Source organism: Heliconius melpomene, chromosome 8 (assembly GCF_056956725.1).
Source record: "Heliconius melpomene rosina isolate 202511_hmr_F chromosome 8, ASM5695672v1, whole genome shotgun sequence".
Lineage (NCBI taxonomy): Eukaryota > Metazoa > Arthropoda > Insecta > Lepidoptera > Nymphalidae > Heliconius > Heliconius melpomene.
In genome coordinates this window covers 4,011,658-4,031,648 of record NC_140396.1, presented here as the reverse complement: position 1 = coordinate 4,031,648, position 19,991 = coordinate 4,011,658, and the positions used below count along the sequence as shown (strand labels likewise).

The window sequence follows — 19,991 nt, the reverse complement described above, 5'->3', positions numbered from 1 at the left end:
GAGCTGAAATTTTGTATACACCTGTAGCCCCTCTAGTGTTGCACGGGGTCGTGGGCGATCACTTACCATCAGGTGACCGGAACGCTCGTTTGCCTTGTCCTTAAAGTCCTAAGCTTAAATTATTTTATCCTTTTCCATAAAAAAGACGTTTAGTTTGGATGACAATAAACACGATAAGATGTGTGACACCATTCTAAATCCAATATGGTTGAATAGTTATTTTTAATCTACTTCTACAATATCAAATGAACCTTTTCATTTCGTTGTGAATAACGCAAAAAATGTGACGTTGTTCTAAATCGAATATGGTGGAACATCCTAAATGGCGGGATAGTTATTATTTATGCACTTGAAATATGGATATCAAATGAAAATGCTTGTCGAGAATAATAATAAAAATAATGTGACATCACTAACTCTAATATGGCGCACTATTGAAGTTTTTTGTGCTTTCTTATAATGAAAGGGTCCGCTGAGAATAAAGATGCGGGTTTAAAATACGATTTTGTAATTTGGGGAGATGGGCGTCATCTGCAATGGTCTGCAACCTATCTAGAGAAAGGACAACTCAAAAACCAACCCCGAAACTGTTTCGTCAGGCACAAGTAAGCACCAAGCTGAAATAAGTGGTGCATTCTTCCAAACACCCAGATCAAGGCCGTGCCGAGGACTGGGTGGCATCTAATTCAGCCCAAGTCTGTGCAATTTCCAGTAAAATATAGACAAGGAACCGCGGAACGAAGAATGCAGCCAATTGTATTATGTTGGGCTTTACAGTATACCAAATGCAAGGTAGTACTGTCAACTACATCATTATGTACTTAGGCTCGAAGCTCTTTGCTGCTGGTCGAGCATATGTGGCCTTGAGCAGGGTAAAATTATTAGGTGTCCTTATCGAAGAGCTGCCAACTGGCAAACTGAATTAACCGGCAAACAATCTTGCGTTCAATGATGCTTTGAATAAGATGAAGAGACTGAGAAACCCAGCCAGTAATAACTATAAAGTAAAAAATAAATTAACTGAAAAATCTTTTTTAAAAAGGCTTTTATTAAAAAGAAAAAATCATTTTATTAAAATTTAAAAGAGAAAATAAAATTTTCTTTTTAAATTTTAACTATCAACTTATAACCTCATTATAGACAACTTGCATGATCATAAAAGCTTATGTGAATAAGCACAATTTATATGATCATAAAAGCTTTAATCTTATTGCTATATATTACTGCTATTAACTGATATAAGTAGCGATAATGAGTGCATTCTATAAAGATTATAATCTTAGAGAAAATATTTTTATTTGTTGTCAATGTTGTTCCTTAATTATTTAAAACTTCATATGTTAAAGGCAAAAGCCTTGTTTCTAATGAAACATTGCTTAATACTACAGTGGAGGACCCTTTAATATGGTAATTAATTATATTACATTCTCATATGTTGAAGGCTTCTAGAAACAATTACACCTCTTCATAAAAATATTAAATATAAGCATTATATTCAATGAGCACAGGAAACCTGGGCATATAACTATAGAATTCATAATATAAATTATACATAATACTCGAACCATATTATTCAAATTGAAAAGAGAGTAATGAAACAAATAAGTTTCTTTTTCTTTTTTTATTATAACATCTTAAGGACAAACTTATAATTATTATTTTATTCCAAATTAAGTCAATGTATTGGCTCAGGTTGTTGAGTTAAAAGTAAGCCAAATCGTTTTTTGATTGTTATTCTCTGTCTTGAATATTTATCTTCAGGAGAAAATCGTGCTGAAAACCAAAAACAAAATTGAGACTCGAATACTAGTTATTTATTTTCACTGCTAGTACTTTAATGTATTTAAAATATTAGCAAACAAAAACAGAAAAGAATACCTGGATGTGCAGACAGTGTGGGTTTCCCACGTGGATCTATCGTCTAAAATATAAAAAATATGTAAGGAGGGCAGAAAATAAATATAATAGAATAGAATTTCAACTAATAGTAAAATCACATGGACCAAGTAAATTAAGTTATAGGTTATAAAAATACAAACCGCCAGTGTATACTGTCTATCTCCATTTTCATTTAAATAATATCGTAAATACATTGTAGATATTTCGCTTCAATAATAAATATTATGAAAACACACACAAAAAATATAGACGGGAAGTAAAATATGAAGATTTTAATACTATACTGTCACTTTAGTTTACAATTACAATACAAAAATATCTTAGTTGTTAGTTCAATCTCATGGAATATTTTATGTCGCTGTCAAAAACTAATTACTATGGTTCAAGGAAGGATCTTAACAGTTAACACTATACGTCTATATTAGTCTATGAATAACAAATATAAGGTACAACTAAAAATAATTAATTTACTTTCAACCTTATTTATTCGTTATTGGAATGCTCACAAAAAAATCTTTTATATAAAAAATATAAAGTTCAATGATCTTTACATAAATATATAAGGAACGTAAAATCATATCAATTAGAAACATTGGTATTTTTTTTTATGCAAGACTTTTATTATCTGTATAGTGTGTGGGCCTCCCTCAAGTCTCAACAAAGACAAAGTATTTGATTGTTTGTAAATATCTCTGCTTTTTCCTAAGTCTTTGCTTGTTACTTTATTATTATTTTTTAATTTTATGAATTCAAGTCAAGCTAATTAGATTTTTTGATATTTTATATTTATTGTTGTAAAACAATACATAATCATGGCATATCTTCCTCCCCGAAAAACCCCTTCTAACAAAATACTTAAACAAGATACAAATCCACTTCATGTACTTCTACAAATGGGCTTTCCAAAACTCCGAGCGTAAGTTTTGTCTTTTATTTCATTATTTTTACATTTTTTAAATTTATAACTAATACTTTTCATGTTCACAGCGTTTAAATTTTGTTTACAGATTGAAAGCTTTGGCTGCTACCGGCAATCGTAGTGTTCAACTTGCATCCGACTGGCTCTTGACTCACGTGAATGACGCGTACATAGATGAAGATCAACCTCGAGAATATATATTATATGCCTGCCCAAGCGGTCCCTTTTTAATTCAATTACTTGAGTACTGGAATAAATCTCAAACTAAGGGTTGGAATGGGGCGCATAATTTTCCACCGCATGTTACTCTCGTTCCCTTCTTCAAGGTATTACAATTCATAACGAATCTGCGTTAAAACGAATCTTCATTAAGAATCTGACACAATTATTATATGATAAAAATTTGTTGAATCAACAGTTCAACAAATTTTTATCATAAAACTAAATAACAAAATATAATTAGAGTTACTATGAAATAGCATAATATATAGTTCCCCTTAACTTGTAAGATAAAACTGAGATCCTGAAAATTTGATTACAGGCAAGCAATGATATTTCCTTACAACTTGGTAAAGCAGTGAAGCAGGCTGTTGAATCTGTAGGCATGCCTCCATATTCTTTAAAATGGGAACCTTATATATCGCAAAACTTCATGGGGCTCTTTGTTTCTGATGAACATGCAGAGTATCTAAAAAATATAGCTGACCAGTACACACAAGTTATATCCTCAATTTGTAAGTAATTAAGCATAATATCTGATAAAAATACTTTTAATTTATAATAGAACAAAATTGTTAAAGAGTAAACATTTAATACAGTATGGTGATAGGAATAAATACAAAATCAATTTGCTTTTGGTAATATTAAAAAAATATTTACATTCACTTTTTTTTAATAGAGCTATGTTTAAAGAGCTTATAAAACTAAAACATTTTACAGCAATTTTCTTAACAGATTTTTATAGCCATTTTTATTTAATTTTTATACAGTGGGTGTAAAGGTGCATAGTAATGGGAGCTCAGAGAGTTGCATTAAAAATGAAGAACTTTCTAATCCATGTAAGATAACCTCATAATCAAATTAGTATTTTGTAATCTGCATGACTTTATCATTATGATTATATCTATTTATACATAATATATTTACAATATACATTATATGTTTATTATAATTAATTATAAATTATATTGTTTTGACAGCTTGAATGGTGAAAAATGTAATATAAGGTAATATTTATTTTTATTAGCAATTGTGTGTGTACCTTTTATGTTAAAATAATTAATATTTGTTTAATTTTCATGCTTTAAAACTATTTTACAAAGCTACTAGCTTACAATTTAAGCTTTTTCATGAAGTACTTTAACATCTGTTTACTTCAAAAACTGTTTTTTTTCTTTCTACTGCTTAAACCATATAATAAAATGTTTAATTCTCTATATTCCTTATATTTAATAACAGCATATTAATAACTTAATAATGAAAGGAATCAATAGAAAAGTTGCATAATGACATTATCAATTTATTATCATTTAAGAACAACTAACATTCTACATTTATATTTTAACTACATTACATCTAAAGATAAAAAATCTCACACACATACATTGTTGTGACATAATTGCTCAATTTTTATTATATTAATTTATAAAATTATTGTTGTTAGGGTAATATATCATATTTGTGGCATAATATATCCATTATTAATTGTAATTATATTATTTATAGTATAATATTTCTAAAATTATTTTTTAATAGCAATTGCCGAATCTCAAGCTAAATCTCTGCACTTAACCTTGGCCTATCATTTTGATGTAAATGCATATAATGACCTGAAACAGATGGTCAATGAACTGGATTTAAGTCCAGTGCCTTCTCCTGCTTGGGAACTAAGATTGTACTCTCGTGATCCTCGCTTTGCTAATCATCAGGTACATATTATATTTTTTTATATAAAATACAAATTCATTATGAAATTACCTACTATTACAATATCATCAATATCAATAGGAAAAAATAAAAAAAAATACAATTTTATATCTATATTTAAATTGGATCTTAAGAGGCTCTTTGTTTCTGATGAACATGCAGAGTATCTAAAAAATATAGTTGACCATTACACACAAGTTATATCCTCACTTAAGCATTATATCTGATAAAAATACTTTTATAATAGAACAAAATTGTTAAAGAGTAATGGTGATATGTACGGTGATAGGAATAAATGCAAAGGATACCATCCACACCTATTTAGCTACAGTTACATACTATTTATCTCTGCATGTCGTAATTCTTACTGAGTGAATATTCTAACTTTTTATACAAGATTTTGATATATTTTGATAATAATGAAGGTACAATGGCTTTAAAACTAAACTAAAAAATGAAATATAAAGTAAATGGCATTGTATGTAGGCTAGTTTTTAACTATATTAATCATTCTTGTTTTCTAATACAGAAACAGCTGATATAAAAATGTAAACATTGCATGTGTAGAACACACCTATATCATGCAATGAACAAATTCATTTCGGCCGCACAAAGTACTTTGAATAGTAGGGACAAAACCTTATATCTAATCTAATCACACATACAAATGAATAGCAAACAATATCTCCAACCACGGACATGACTAAAACATATGCTATTTGAAAATGTTGATAAATTATTGTTTGAATAGGTATATAAAGTGACTCAGAGCTACGTGCCAGAAGCGAGTGACGAACTGGAACTCGTACTGGGTGATTATATATACATTGAAGAAAAACAATTTGACAATTCTCCCGATGGCTGGGTGCATGGGACTTCTTGGCTAACCGGTTAGTATATCATCTAGTTTGATAAGGTTTCTTATTATTATATAGATTCTAATTAATAGAATTTGTGTCTTTAGTAAAAAGGTACGTCGTTTATTTATTGCTGTTAATTATGTGGTTATGATGATACAAGTTATTATTGTTTTGTTTTAAATATTACTCAATTTTTCGGATGTGACCTAGTATGAAGTGCTACATTTTGTTATCGTTTTTACTTATACGTAAAAATATTTCTAATAAAACGGACTTCTGTACTATTGAACTTGTTATCTATACTAATATAATAAAGCGGAAGAGTTTGTTTGTTTGTTTGTTTGTTTGTTTGAACGCTAAGATCTCTGGATCTACTGGATCGATTTACTTTGTTTTTGTTTTGTATGAAAGCTGCATTCTTCAGAAGTGCTATAGGCTATATAAAATTACATTACACATATGTACTAATAAATTAAAATACTTTCTAATTTGACATGCAATTTATTCTGCCATGTTAATAACAACCGTCGTCGCTACGCGACCGCGTTCGTTACCGCGTCATTTTGATATTCACCCTTATGAAAATAAATATAATAGTCACTTTTAGCATTTCATCTAGATTGAAATTATATTTCTATAGAAATTATATTCTTATATTTGAAGCAGGCGTAGCCGCGTCCGGGTCCGCTAGTTTGAGATAAAGCAAAGTTTTAGTTTTCCCGCCTTATATATTTGACATTATTGATTTTCAATTTTGGGGTGTTGAGTAGCGACATCTAACATAATTACAATGCATTAGGGAGATATATAAAAATATATAAAGCTGTGTAGTATTTTTTGCCATTTACAAAGAAAACCTATTTATACCTGGCAACTCTAGCCTACTGTCGGGTCATGCAATGTCAACAATGCGAGCTTTAGTGAATTATTTTAAAATGCCAAGTTTTCGCGTCAGAGGTTAGTTGACTTAACGTTTCATATAAATAAAATAAAAATCTGTCGAAAATTATTTATACTCGTTTGGGATTTTGCATTTGGAATGATAAAATTGAGGTAGGTACTATATGTGACGTAATAAGGCTTAGGTTTGCTTATTATTTGTTTTTGTTTATATTTTTTAATAGTTTTATTGTTGCATATTATTTTTGTTATTGTATTTGTAAAATGTGATTATCTATATATAGTATATCAAGTAAAAAACGAGTCGATGTGTCGCGAAATATATTCCAACACCTTATCAAAATTCAAAACAACAAATAATCTACAGATATTTTTTTAAATATGTACTGGAACACATAATTACTTCATATATTCACTTAGTTACGTGAAACTTTATTAATTCTATTATATTACCGTATGGAAATAATATTGATTAGATCATATTAAATATATTGTTTATTATATGAGTAGGAATACAGGTTATTCGTTAATACGTCAATTAAAGCGTCACATTTAATCTGCACGAAGTACACATGAGAATTTTTTTTATCAACATCGTCGTTATCGTCGTGTACAATAAACTTCACTAATTAATTAAAATCGTTATCATCATTAATTCTCGTTTAATTGCTTTCGAATATTTGCACATTTTAATGCTCTTAGTCTTTACGCTGTATCCCGCACATAGCAGGATAGATAAAGGGAACCTAGTAGCTTAATTTTAACACTCCGTTCACATTGAGACACTTCAGTTCCCCACTTTCCGCTGAATTCTTTATGCATTACGTGTTGTGTGGCAGATCTCAACGTCGCGCTTTGTTTCGCTGCGTCACGACTGTCCTCAGACGCATGCATATTGTTCCGTTAACATAATAATATAAATATTTATTTCATATGCAAAATACTATATACCTAGGGAATAGAAGTATAGAACATTATTACCCGCAGTTTATTGCGGCGATGGCAACGACTTACATTTCTTCCGTGGTGCGCAGGTATATTATTTTTTAGAGAACGCCACTTTTCTTTTATACGTTGCGATTTATGGGATCAAAAGCAGACTTTCGGTCAGGTAGGATAAACTTTTTTTAAAATAAAATGTCATGCAATAAAATGTACTTAAAAAATGTAAGTAACTAACATTTTGGAAGAGGAAATTTTAAATTACCCTGCTTTGCTCTGCATGACAAATCACTCAAAACGTTATTTGTTGAAACTGACCGGAAAACAGAAGTGATAAGGAAAAGGAAGTGTCTTGACATTACGTTCTCTCTGCTATTTTAAGCCTTATAAAAATGTTATGTCTTATAACATGACAACAAGTAGATATGACTTGCAAATTGTATTGCGTTCAGCGCACGAATATTTCAGATTCTTTGTTTAATATACACGAGTATATCGGTCAAAGACTTTTACAAAGAATAGCAACTACGTTTTGAACGTGCTAATTAAGCGGAACTAATAAAATCTTATTTATATTTTTGAGGTTGGATGTTCGTTCTATTTACACACAATAACTACCGAACGGATTTAGATAAAACTTTACAGTAATATATTTTATACATCAGAATAACAGATAAGCTTCGATTTATGTTGTAACAATAAGTTTAAGCGAGCGAAGCCGCGTTTGGGCCACTAGTATTTTATAAAACTTACATTTTTGTAATCTACAAAAGCGGAGTGCGAGAGCTTTTGAAGCTAGCTATGTTATTCTATTTAAATCCTATCTTTGGTTCTGGCCGTGAAGAACATCAAAAAGAGGCCAGAGGAGGAAAAGAGGCCGTGGCACAGCGATAAAGCGTCGAACCCTAAACGCGACAGTTGTGATTAAATTGGGGCACGGTGGGTCTTAACACTAGACTCCCCTCTGCCTACCCTTCCTACCATATAAAGATACGGGATACAGCGGGAAGTTAAAAAAAAAGTAATATGTGGTTGTAGGTGTGAGTGGACAGCTGCCGGGCGTATACACTCGTCGTACATCCGACTCAGACGCTTGGACGCTACATCGCGCTATCTCTTTGTCTACAAATAAGAGTGAGTAATGCAAATATGAATATACTATGGAGTATGTAGAAGATCGAGCTCAGTGGCGTGCCATTGGAGAGGCCTATGTCCAGCAGTGGACGATGACAGGCTGATGATGATGATGATGATGATGTAGTATTTATAAAAACAAAATAAAACTAAATATTTCAAATTTTAAATTGAGTCTTAGTTTAATATTTGGTAAAAATACATTTAACTGCGTTTTTGGTGATTATTTTCAAAAGGGTGTAGTGATTGTTCTCAGTTTAAATATCAATACTATAGGAATATTTAATATGAGGTGGGTGTGGTGCTCTTACACAAGTATGTGACTGTAAACACGACGGTAGTGGGTTCGATTCCCACTTGGAAAAATATATATATTTTTTATTTCTTCGTTCTGGTAACTAGGCAAAGCGCGGCGTTTAGTTTTGCCACTTAAAATGCAATGCCTCGAAAATTCTGCAGAAAGTTGGGAATGTCTTAACACTAGGTTCCTTCTGCCTACCCTGCTATACAAGAAGCTAAAAAAACTTCACTAAAAAAATAGATGCCTATATTACCTACTATCAGTAGGTAATATAGGCACTTATAACAAATAATTGATTTATTTATTTGTGATAACTTTATCTCACCCAACAAAAGTTGAATGTATTGCATTTTAACTATCACAGTCACGTTTATTTTAACTATACTGTCAGTCTGCGCAATCAGCCTTTTCAATTAAGACATATTTTATAATTTCTATTGCGTCAATACCTACAGTCGTTTTAAATATGAAACTTCACTATAATACTATTTTATTTTTCATTACTATTATTTTTGAACCATTTGTAGGCAGCGATAGTAAATCCGAATCAGATTCAAAACCGAAAGTTGAAATGGCAACCAACTATCCTCACGAAGACGCAGAAAAATTGGGTTTTGAAAAATCAGAAGAAACATATCAAGTGTGGGAGCAGTACTGGAAAGCTGCGATAGAGCACAAAACGGAAAACATCTTGAATGTCGAGGGTAAGTTTGATTTATTTTATTGAAAATCTCATCGCGGCGTGGCCTCTTGTACTACACTAATATAATATAGCTTAGTACATTATAGTTATAAAAATGTAAGTTTCCAGCGATGAAATACGAGTATACTAAACGACTATATATTTTTTGTTGATAAATGTAACATTTTATCAAAACAGTCGCTATAGAAAATTAGTAATTTCATTTCCTTTCCCTTTTTAAGTTAAGTAAAACGTTTTTAAATAGCAAATCTGTTCAAGATACCGTTTTTATCAGTATATACTTGATTTTTCTGTCATGTTAAGCTTGACATATTTCGACTAATCAATTACCTTGTTGATAAAGTGATTGATTACAAAATGCTGAATACTATTAATTAACGTCATATGAGCCACAGCTTGCGAATCTCAGCCGACGCATACGTAATTAATGTTTTTTTTTTAAATTATTAAATGCAAAGATTCAAGTATAATTTAAGATATGTTTGCATGAAGGCTCGTTATTTAAAAGTTTCGCATAAAATAAATGCTAAATATTGAAATCTATATAATTATAAATCTTCAGTTTTTTTAGCTTTACGCCATATATGCGGGATGCGTATAGCAAGATAGGCAGAGAGAACTTAGTGTTAAGACACACCGTTTCCCACTTTCAGCTGAATGCTTACCAAAGCAAGTAAATAAAATTATTAAATATTTAATTTCCTCCAAGCGGATATTGAATCCACGATCGTCGAATCTACAGTTATATGTCTGTGCCTAAGCGCCATGACAGTCTCAAATATAAATAAATATATATTTTTTATATTACTTTTGGCACGATATACAAATACCTACATGCTGTTTATAAATATTTTTTGTATTTACAGATTCTGAGGGAAAAGTCAATGGAAAAAATAGTGAAGTAAAAGTAAGCAATAAATAACTTTACATATCCTTAAAATGTTATGTATAAACTGAATTAAAAATAAATCAGCTTCTGCTGCTATTGCTTAAATTATTACAATTTTTTAGCTTCACGCTATATTCCGTACATATCAGGGTAGGTAGAGGGAACCTAGCGTTAAGAAACTCCATTTCCCAGAGGAGCCGAGATTTTCCGCCAAGTTTATGAGACATTTTGTTGTTGAGTGACGGCACTCACGCCGAGCTTTACCTTGTTATCAGAGCGAGAAAATGAAAGAATTAGTAGGAATGAAGCGCACAATCTTAGCGATTGCAGTCGCACATTTGTGCCTATGACCCACGACGGCTTAAACCTTTGTGTCATCGTTACAAAAAAGGCTAGCTTTAATTAAAATTTCTCCTTACTCCTACTTAACTAAACTAGAAAAGTTCGTTGTATAAACATATATTATCTCGAATCATAACAGGCTAAAAGGGTTGAGGCTGTCGTGGTGCAGCGGTAGTGTCTGACTATAAACTATGATTGTTATAAGTTCGACTCCTATTCGGGGGAATTAATTATTTCATCATTCTGATAAGAAGACAAAGTTTTAACGTCACGTTGAATCTGGCCACGCAATACGCAGTCTTAAAAATTGTGTAGTATGTGGGTATTGGAGTGTCTTACTTAGGACCAGATCCCACTGCCTACCCTGCTATATGCGGGATACTTTGTGAATCCCAAAGTTACATATATATTCCAGACTAAGAGCAACGGCGTGAACGGCACCCGGCAAGCGGCGGACCGTCGTTGGATACTCACGATGCGACACGGCGAGCGCGTGGACCTCACGTACGGCGCGTGGGTGCCCTTCTGCTTCGACGACAACGGCACCTACACGCGCAAAGACCTGAACATGCCGCTGTCCCTTGCTGAGCGGTGAGTCTCGACTAGATTATATTATACAGATAAAATCGTGGTAGACGGGCACAAAGTATGCTGCAACATCAACTGGTTGTGCGGTCAATCCTCACTCGAGGAAAGGAAATATTTATTTAAATTTATATTTTCATTTCTTCGCTCTGATGTCCAGGCAAACACTCAACACGCAATGCCTCCGGAATTCCGCGGAATGGAGTGTCTTAACACGAGTTTGCCTTTGCCTATCCTGTTGTGTGTGGAATACAACGTGAAGCAAAAAAAATGTGTTTATAAAATATATGATTTAGAATTTTTATTATATTTTGCAATCACACGTTTTTTACCGCATATAGCACGGTAAACAGAGAGAACCTAGTATTAAACATGTTATTCTCACGCCCTGTTTTTGACAAAAAAGTGATGAGTGAAATATACAATGTCTAGCGCGGGCGGCGCGGACTCGTACGCGAAGGACGCGCCGCTGACGCGTGTGGGGCAGATGCAGGCCTACCTGGTGGGCGAGGGCCTGCGTTCCGCGCGACTGCCCCTGCGCCACGTCTACGCCTCGCCCTCGCTGCGCTGCGTCGAGACCGCGCACAACATGCTGCAAGGTATCCTAGTGCGATAAAGGATGCACTTTACACTTTACTGTTAAGACCACTAAATTCTCCACATAGAGAGAGTAATGTAGAGTGGCAGAACTTAACGCTGTAGATTGTCTTGCCACTAGAGGGAGGAAATAAAAATAATTCTTTTCCCTGAATGGGAATCGAACTGACAGCTGCCGCGTTTTTATAGTCAAACGCCGCTGCGTCACGTTATTCTCTACTGCTTTTAATATCTGTATATGATTATTATTAAGGTAAGCAGAAAAAACAAGTAGCAAGTTGCTAAATGTTGAGACGTGAAGTTTAACACCTTCTGATTTACCACAGCATGAAATTGAAAATAAGAAGATAAACATTTTATTATAACCATACCTTCTTGTTAAGATTGAACCCGCTCCCTCAATGAAATAATGCGATTACAACTAATCTACAGTACAGCTTCCGGATGTCATGTTATTATTTTTATTACTTATTCATCTTTACATATTTCCTATAATTAAAGTAAAAAAATACTGTTATCAGGTTTGAAGAATGATCCACCGCTTAAGATAAGAATTGAGCCAGGGCTTTTTGAGTACAAGCTGTGGCATGCGACAAAGGGCATGGGTCCTTTCATGACACCCATGGAATTGCACAAAGCTGGGTACAATGTTGATCTCGAGTAAGTACATACATGGTTGTTTTTAATCAACTTATACTTAGTATTTACTAATATATATTGTTAATTTTTTTTTTCAGCTATAAGTCATATATAGAAATGGATGTTAATGCACCAGAAACTATGGAGGAATTCTATAAAAGAAATGAATTTGCCATTCAATCAGCTGTGAAGGATACAGAAACTGAAGGTATATTCAATTTAAAAATGCTTTTAGTTTGTTAATTTAAAAGTGAGTTCCGCCATTTAACACATTGCAACATTTTCAAAGTTTTTTCGGTAATTGCAGAACGAAAGTAGTAGGACAAAAATAACAATATACAAAATATTTTTTCCAGGTGGTAACGTAATGTTTGTGGGGCACGCCACAACATTAGACATAGTGGTGACAGCACTAAAACGTATGCAAGAAGGCAAATCCGACTATCCCGAGTACCAGCTCGCCAAGTTCCTGAACCGCGTACCATACTGCGCGCTAGGGGCCTTGCGTGACAACCCCCTGGAGGTGGTGTCCCCGCCGTGCCCGCCCTCTATTAATTCAAGCTCGGGACGCTTCGACTGGAAATTATTGTTGGAAATCGACAATTAATAATTGACATTTATATATGATTATGTAGATTTATTAGTACTAAACCTATAATTGAGAATATGAATTATTAAAACTGCTCATTTTGTTGTTCAATGTCATGTTTAAACAACTATATTAAAAATTATTCTTTATATAAACAGTTAGGTTTAGTGTTAATTTATTCTGTATAGCATTCGGAATTCTAAAATTTATCGTAATGTAATCATGTTGAGGCTGGAAGTGAATAGGTGTAACTTGGTCTAACATTTATATTATCTTAATTAAATGAAAGCCCCATAACTAGAATTTAGAATCAGATATTTTTTCATATTAATTATTATTATTATAAAACTTACCACAAGGTATGTCTTTCAATATTGTATTGTATTTCAAAAAAATCAACATAGTTATAATTTAAAAAAATACATATTATGATACTTCATATTAAAATATATTTTTATATAAGAAAACTATTATATTAAATAAAAAAATAATATTTTTTTTTAATTTTATTTTCTATCACTTTTTTGTGATTTATGACTCATCATTATATAAGTTTATGATTGTCTTGTCTTTCGTATGGAACTTTTTTAATTATTGTAGACGTTTTGACGCCGTAAATGGATCTCTATATGTGTATTATTGATTTTTTTGTACTGATTAGTATAGTTAATTAGGTTAGATACTGTAAGCGTTCTTTAACTAAAATATTTGTATGTAAGCTGAAATATCATTTTATCATTGATAAATATTACTATAATTAATTATCTACCTCAAAACATATAAACATGCATATTTTGGTTCATGAGATATTTTGTTATTTTTTTTTATTCACCATATCTATTACTGGCATATTAGCTACTGGTACTTAGCAATAATGCGATTATATTTTATGATCTGTCATTACAAGATATGTGATGAGACATGTGACTTGTGTGTGATATGTTTCAAAAGTAATAAAATTAAGATTATTATATGAATGTTTTATTTAATAACAACCATCACAGGACTTATTATAATCACTATTTTCAAGCTGGTCTTAGAATAACTTTATGAATTAACAAACAAAATAAAATAAGAGGTGAAAGGTAAATCATGGCAGTTTAGTTTGAAAACCGTTGTTAGTTCATAATTTTTTTCGTGAAATCGTAAACAATTGAAAAATTGTAAACTCTTAAAGCGCTGGCCCTGATTGGTTGCATCAATAAAATGAAACTTTATTTATTATGTGATAAAATATGTTGTAGTGATATATTTTTTAAGATATTCGAAAATTAAAAAATAAAAATAACGGGACAGTGTAGCGGGCCGGTGCATCCTGGGATACAGGATTCGTCCTTGGGTAATGATTGCTCTGCTGATCATTGTAAATTTTTATTTTTAACTGTTTCATATATTTACAATAGTTAGTAAGGTAAATTTTGGTAGTACCTAAGCAACGCTTGGCAGGTGGAGGTTAATAGCCGCGACACAGTGTTTCACTCACTCACTCACTAATGCGGTTATTATCTTACAATTTGTTTCTTGTATAAATTTACTAAATGTTATAAATAAATAAAATAACTTAGATTTTTAAAACATAAAACTCTATTCTAGATCTATTTGTAACGATTGAAAAAAACTTTTAGAAATAAATTGATTGTTTCATATTTGTCAATCTTATTTATCTACACTGAACATTGAGTTGTTAGAAAAGTCCTTGATAATCTTTCTATCTTATAAAATACCATAATAATTTCGTCAATATTTAGAATTGATTTCGTATAGTTGTAAATTATACATATTATCTATAAATTACATATAAAAAACTATTTTATATATTACATTTGGCAAAATTCAATAAATAACTATGAAAACTATAAAAACATTCTTTGCTTATTCTGTCTTATTATCTACCTTTTTATAATTCATTTTCTCTGATAAAATTTCTTCAACGATTTTTTGAATCACTATTCTGTCTTCAATTTTTATATCTTCAGGTTTAGTTTTATCGTCGTAAATTTTCCTCTCCTGTAAACGAACAATTACTTCTTCAACAATAGATTCGATATTTACATTCATATTATTAACGGCTTCAGATTTCTCAGTAACTATTTCAGATGATTTTGTATCAATAGGTTCAGCTTCAATTAAAGATGGTTCTTCCACTGGATGGACTACTTGTTCTAGCACCTCGGGTATGTCACCTCTACCGTCTACATCTAATTGCTCCTTAAAAGTATCTGATATGTTATTTTCAGAAAGTTCAACAGCAATATGTTTGTGTCGCTTCATAATTTCTTTTAATTTTTCTTTAGCGGAGGCTACAACTTCTCTACGGGTTTCCGATTTTATTTTTGCCATTGCCTTTTTCTTACGTTCGTGTCGAGATATAACTGGGGATTCCTCTATTTTTTTAATTTTAACTGTTTTAACAGGTTCTTGTTCACCTAACTTTTCCATTATGCCATCATCATCTTCATCATTAACAACCGTAACCAATTGTTCGGACGCTCCACTGATGGTAGATTTTACAATGACTTCCTCTGATTTAGAAATGTCTTCTGCCTCAATTTGGGTATTATTAAAATTTATGTCACCTATTTCTTCACTTACATTTGCATTATCTTTCTCATTTTGATCTTTGTTTATATCATCCGACTGATCCTCGTCACTAATGTCTTCTTGGCTTAGTTCATATTTTTGAAAGTATGAACCATAAGGGTCATCACGGAAATTCTTTCTTTCTAAAATAAATATTGCCGGTTTTGTTTTTATTTTGATAGGGGGTAATAATTTGTAAGTCACACTGATTTGTGAAAAAGATTCGATACTGTCTATAATATTGTGTGTTTGAGTAAAAGACTTCAGATTTGATGAATATTTACTCTTTGCCTCAATAAGGAGGTGAGTAAATTTTTGCAACTGCTCATCACTAAGTGACTCATTTTTGCTATACTTCCAGTGGTTATGAATTTGCGTGAATCTTGTTACACCTGTCTGCGCCGCCAAATTGCTGATATGTACGTGAACGTAAGGTTCATTTTTTAATAGTTTATGGAACCTGAAAATTATAAATATGAATTTTTCATAGAGTCCAGTTAAGTTAGTTACAAAAATAGTGGGAAAATAACTTAAAAATATAAGATATTTTGTAAGAAAGAAAAATAACACATTATGTATGTATATACAATACATATATATACACATATATATATATATATATATATATATATATATATATATATATATATATATATATATATATATATATATATATATATATATATATATATAGATATATGTAATTATATATACGTCCATTTTATATTAGAGCCAAGGATCGAAGGTTAGTAAAATCATATTGCAAAAAATTTTAATATATAATTACATATATCATTATATAATATATAATTACATATATCTATATATATATATATATATATATATATATATATATATATAGATATATGTAATTATATATACGTCCATTTTATATTAGAGCCAAGGATCGAAGGTTAGTAAAATCATATTGCAAAAAATCTTTTCATTGTAAAAGTTAGTGTTAGGCAAGCAAACAGACTATGAGGCAGATCAACATAAAGTACTGAGGAATTGTAATTGGGTTGAGGCTTTGGGTATATTAATTGAAATGGTGTACCAAGGTCACAAAAATTCGGCTCTGTGCGCTATTAGTGGCATTAAATCATTGTAGAAGAAACATTGCTAAAAATAAATTCAAACCTTGTTATTGCTATTCCACCAGGATAGTTTGTCATAGCAACCAAGGATAGCGCTAAAGAGAATATAATGTTACAAACAATGATGATAACAGTTCCCCAGAAAAGCAGTTCGTAAATTGGTGACTTAGAACGTCTTATGTATCTGAAAAAAAAAATAAGAAATGTTATGAAACTAAATATTTTATTTTTTCTGTTTAAAGTGAGTTTTATGTCTACCGCATATGGCAGGTAGCAGAGAATTTAATGTATGCAAATTTAGACCTCTAAATTGAGTGTACCACCTACACAAAAGAATTTAGCAACATTCATTGTGACCAGACCAGACTAATAGAAATCATTTAAAAATACACATGATAGGAATCTAACTTGGGTTTAAGCATTGTATGTTCATAAGGCAATTGCATCAATATGACTTGAGAAATTTAATTAATTTTATGCAATTTATTATTATAAACACATTTGAAAATAATTCAAGTTGAATAAAAAAACTTACACATATGAGCAAACCGCAGCCGATGACATGTTGAGTAATGGAAAAACGTATATAATAAACCTAAGCTCCTTATGTGGGAGGAAAGAGAATAGAAGGATGTAAATTATGGCAGGAAATACAATAGGAACAAGGCGTTTCTCAAGATACAAACCTATAGGTAACAATACAATACTAGGGCCGAGGCCACGAGGGAGAGCTGAATAAAAGTACCAAAGGAATGGTGATGTCTGGTTGTATATTTTAAGAAAATATATAACGTTTTTCATAATTGATAATATCATTTATTATTATTTATAACCTAAAACTAATCAAGCAACAATAATACAAGGAGCACATTCGAAAAATCAATGTTGATGTTTTCAATGCACCCAAAAATTTTATTGTAATGAACTGAATTAAAATAGTGTTTGCAATTGAAAAATACTGTGTATTGTTATGGTAGAGTCCTTAATCATATTTTTTTGCAAATTAAAACAAATTGTATGTCAATAGTTTGAATGCAATAACACAATTGTGTCATTATTATAGTAAAATATTTTTTTTTTATTTAAAAGGATACACCCCACTCTGAACTTTTATTTAAAATTGTATTAAACCAAAACACTTCAGCTTCTGGCCATAATAAGTGTCCCCAAAATATTGAATCTATTACCACTGTTAATGCAACAAGTGTCACACCTGCTGGAATAACAATTTTAATAAATCTGAAATTTAAACTTGTGTTAAAAAATATTGTTTACAAAAAAATATACTGGAAGTAGGAAACACCTGTACAAAGAAACAATAAATTGTTTTATTAGTAATATGATTTTCTTTAGTAAAAAAATCTTACCCTACTATATCAAATTTTTTGAAGTATATATCAATAATGATATATAAACCAAACAGCATTGCTAGTTCAGCTCGAAATATAATAATGGCGGCACCTGCTGCTATAACAAACTGTTTATGTTTTCCAGCTATCCATCCCTCAAGTGCAAGGAGTACTATATAAAAAAAATAGAATAATGTATAATTCATAAATATGTGGAAAATTTTAAAGTAATTGGACAATTTTTTAAATAGTACAAATAGTTACAAAGTTATCAAACTTACCAAGGGGCATAGTAATAATATTAGGTAATGGACGGCTCATATAAAACATAAAATGATACTGTGTAACACTGATTAAAGTGAACCACCATGTAAATGTACTGCCAAATTGTTTTTGTAATGCATTTCGAAGACGATTCCATGCTGCTATTACAGTTAATGCCAGCGTAAGTCTTACTGAAATATTTAAGAATTTATATATAGAGGTTATCTATACATTTATATGTAAAATACAAGTCATTCCTCTCTGTACATGAATATATTTGGGAAAAAACATTATTAGACATATTAATCAATATAGAACCCAAAACAATGACTCATAAAAAATGGTCTTAGTCTGTGCACTATTCAGAAAGAGCTACACTCATTATATATATTGGTGGAATAGATGCACTTTTTACTATTGTTAATTGTATTTAGGTGAACCTAAAAACTCCTCTGAACATTTAGTGTTTGTATTATATTTATTATATAAAATATTATACATAAATTATATACATATTTTTAGACAAAATTGCTATAATTTTTTTAGATTAGTAAATAAATAGTCATGCAGTTGTGCAAAGTCGCGGGCCTTTTAATTATTTAAGATTTTTTTTAAAAATATGTACAACTATGTTTTTAAAAAAATTACTTACCCACATATTGTGTCCAAAATTTATTGATACTAAAAACGTGCAATATGCCAACAACAGGTGACGACAATATTGAAATGAAAAGTGGACCAATAAAAGTACGCGGCACTACTCCCGGGAACTCATTATGATCGTACTGGAAAAAATAGATTATTACAGTTATCAGTGCGCAACATTCAAGTCCAAAATCCAAAATTAGAATTTCTTTAATACCTCTGTTAGATTAAACCGATGGTATAAAATATCATGAAAGGCTTGAATATTAAAACTTTCTTCTACTTTTGTAAAAGGACATAATAGCACATGTAAGCTAGCTACAACATAAAGTAACTGAACCATTTCTTATATATAATTTATGAAAACTAAATTTACAACCTAACCCATAGCTCATAATTTCTATTCCCGGAGCTGCCAAGTCTCTTCTCTTCCAATATTATTAGTAGTTTGACACTGACATTTAGAAAACAATAACACAAAACTAGCAATAATAAAATAATGTATTTTCTGCAGTATGGTTTTAATTAATCGTTCTTTAACAATTATAATATAAAACTAATTATCAACAAAATATTTATAAAATTAGATAATAATAAAAAAATAGGTAGTCATTAGTCAAATCAATTTTCTCCTATGTTTTTAAGACGTTACTGCGCTTAGTTGTTGCTTTAATTATTATTTAAGTTGAAAATAATTTTACGACAAACATTATTTCTGTTATTTCTATGAATATTTCCAATTTTTTAACATATATGGATTAGAGTGTAAAAAATTAATATTTATGTTGTCTTTATCTATGGAAAACAATTATATTTAATATTTATTGAAAG

General features: G+C 30.8%; 3 protein-coding genes across 6 annotated transcripts; 1 reads left to right on the top strand and 2 right to left on the bottom strand.

Moving 5' to 3' along the window:
• Positions 1-1,606: 1,606 nt before the first annotated feature.
• Nop10 (Nop10 ribonucleoprotein) lies at positions 1,607-2,267 on the bottom strand. The gene is made up of 3 exons (XM_085189024.1): positions 2,040-2,267; positions 1,879-1,921; positions 1,607-1,773 (listed from the first exon to the last, which is right to left on the bottom strand). Exons 1-3 carry the CDS (start codon positions 2,091-2,093, stop codon positions 1,676-1,678), a joined length of 195 nt encoding a protein of 64 aa, XP_085045150.1. The 5' UTR covers positions 2,094-2,267; the 3' UTR covers positions 1,607-1,675.
• Positions 2,268-2,536: 269 nt separating this feature from the next.
• Positions 2,537-14,198, top strand: Epp (Ecdysteroid phosphate phosphatase). 3 transcript variants are annotated; one of them, XM_085189020.1, is made up of 14 exons: positions 2,537-2,815; positions 2,907-3,144; positions 3,360-3,552; positions 3,808-3,876; positions 4,574-4,746; positions 5,496-5,634; positions 8,485-8,580; positions 9,409-9,585; positions 10,451-10,491; positions 11,231-11,406; positions 11,833-11,999; positions 12,519-12,657; positions 12,735-12,844; positions 12,993-14,198. In XM_085189020.1, exons 1-14 carry the CDS (start codon positions 2,712-2,714, stop codon positions 13,241-13,243), a joined length of 2,073 nt encoding a protein of 690 aa, XP_085045146.1. In that variant the 5' UTR covers positions 2,537-2,711; the 3' UTR covers positions 13,244-14,198. The 3 variants fall into 3 exon arrangements, with proteins under 3 accessions (XP_085045146.1, XP_085045147.1, XP_085045148.1); XM_085189021.1 differs by lacking the exon at positions 3,808-3,876; XM_085189022.1 differs by lacking the exons at positions 2,537-2,815; positions 2,907-3,144; positions 3,360-3,552 and adding an exon at positions 4,018-4,044.
• On the bottom strand, positions 12,991-19,680 carry Alg12 (Alg12 alpha-1,6-mannosyltransferase). 2 transcript variants are annotated; one of them, XM_085189019.1, is made up of 8 exons: positions 19,540-19,680; positions 19,168-19,300; positions 18,533-18,706; positions 18,270-18,423; positions 17,997-18,141; positions 17,438-17,664; positions 16,946-17,086; positions 12,991-16,265 (listed from the first exon to the last, which is right to left on the bottom strand). In XM_085189019.1, the coding sequence occupies exons 3-8, from the start codon at positions 18,579-18,581 to the stop codon at positions 15,098-15,100; spliced, it is 1,884 nt and encodes a 627-aa protein (XP_085045145.1). In that variant the 5' UTR covers positions 18,582-18,706; positions 19,168-19,300; positions 19,540-19,680; the 3' UTR covers positions 12,991-15,097. The 2 variants fall into 2 exon arrangements, with proteins under 2 accessions (XP_085045145.1, XP_085045144.1); XM_085189018.1 differs by having other exon boundaries at positions 19,378-19,615.
• Positions 19,681-19,991: the final 311 nt, after the last annotated feature.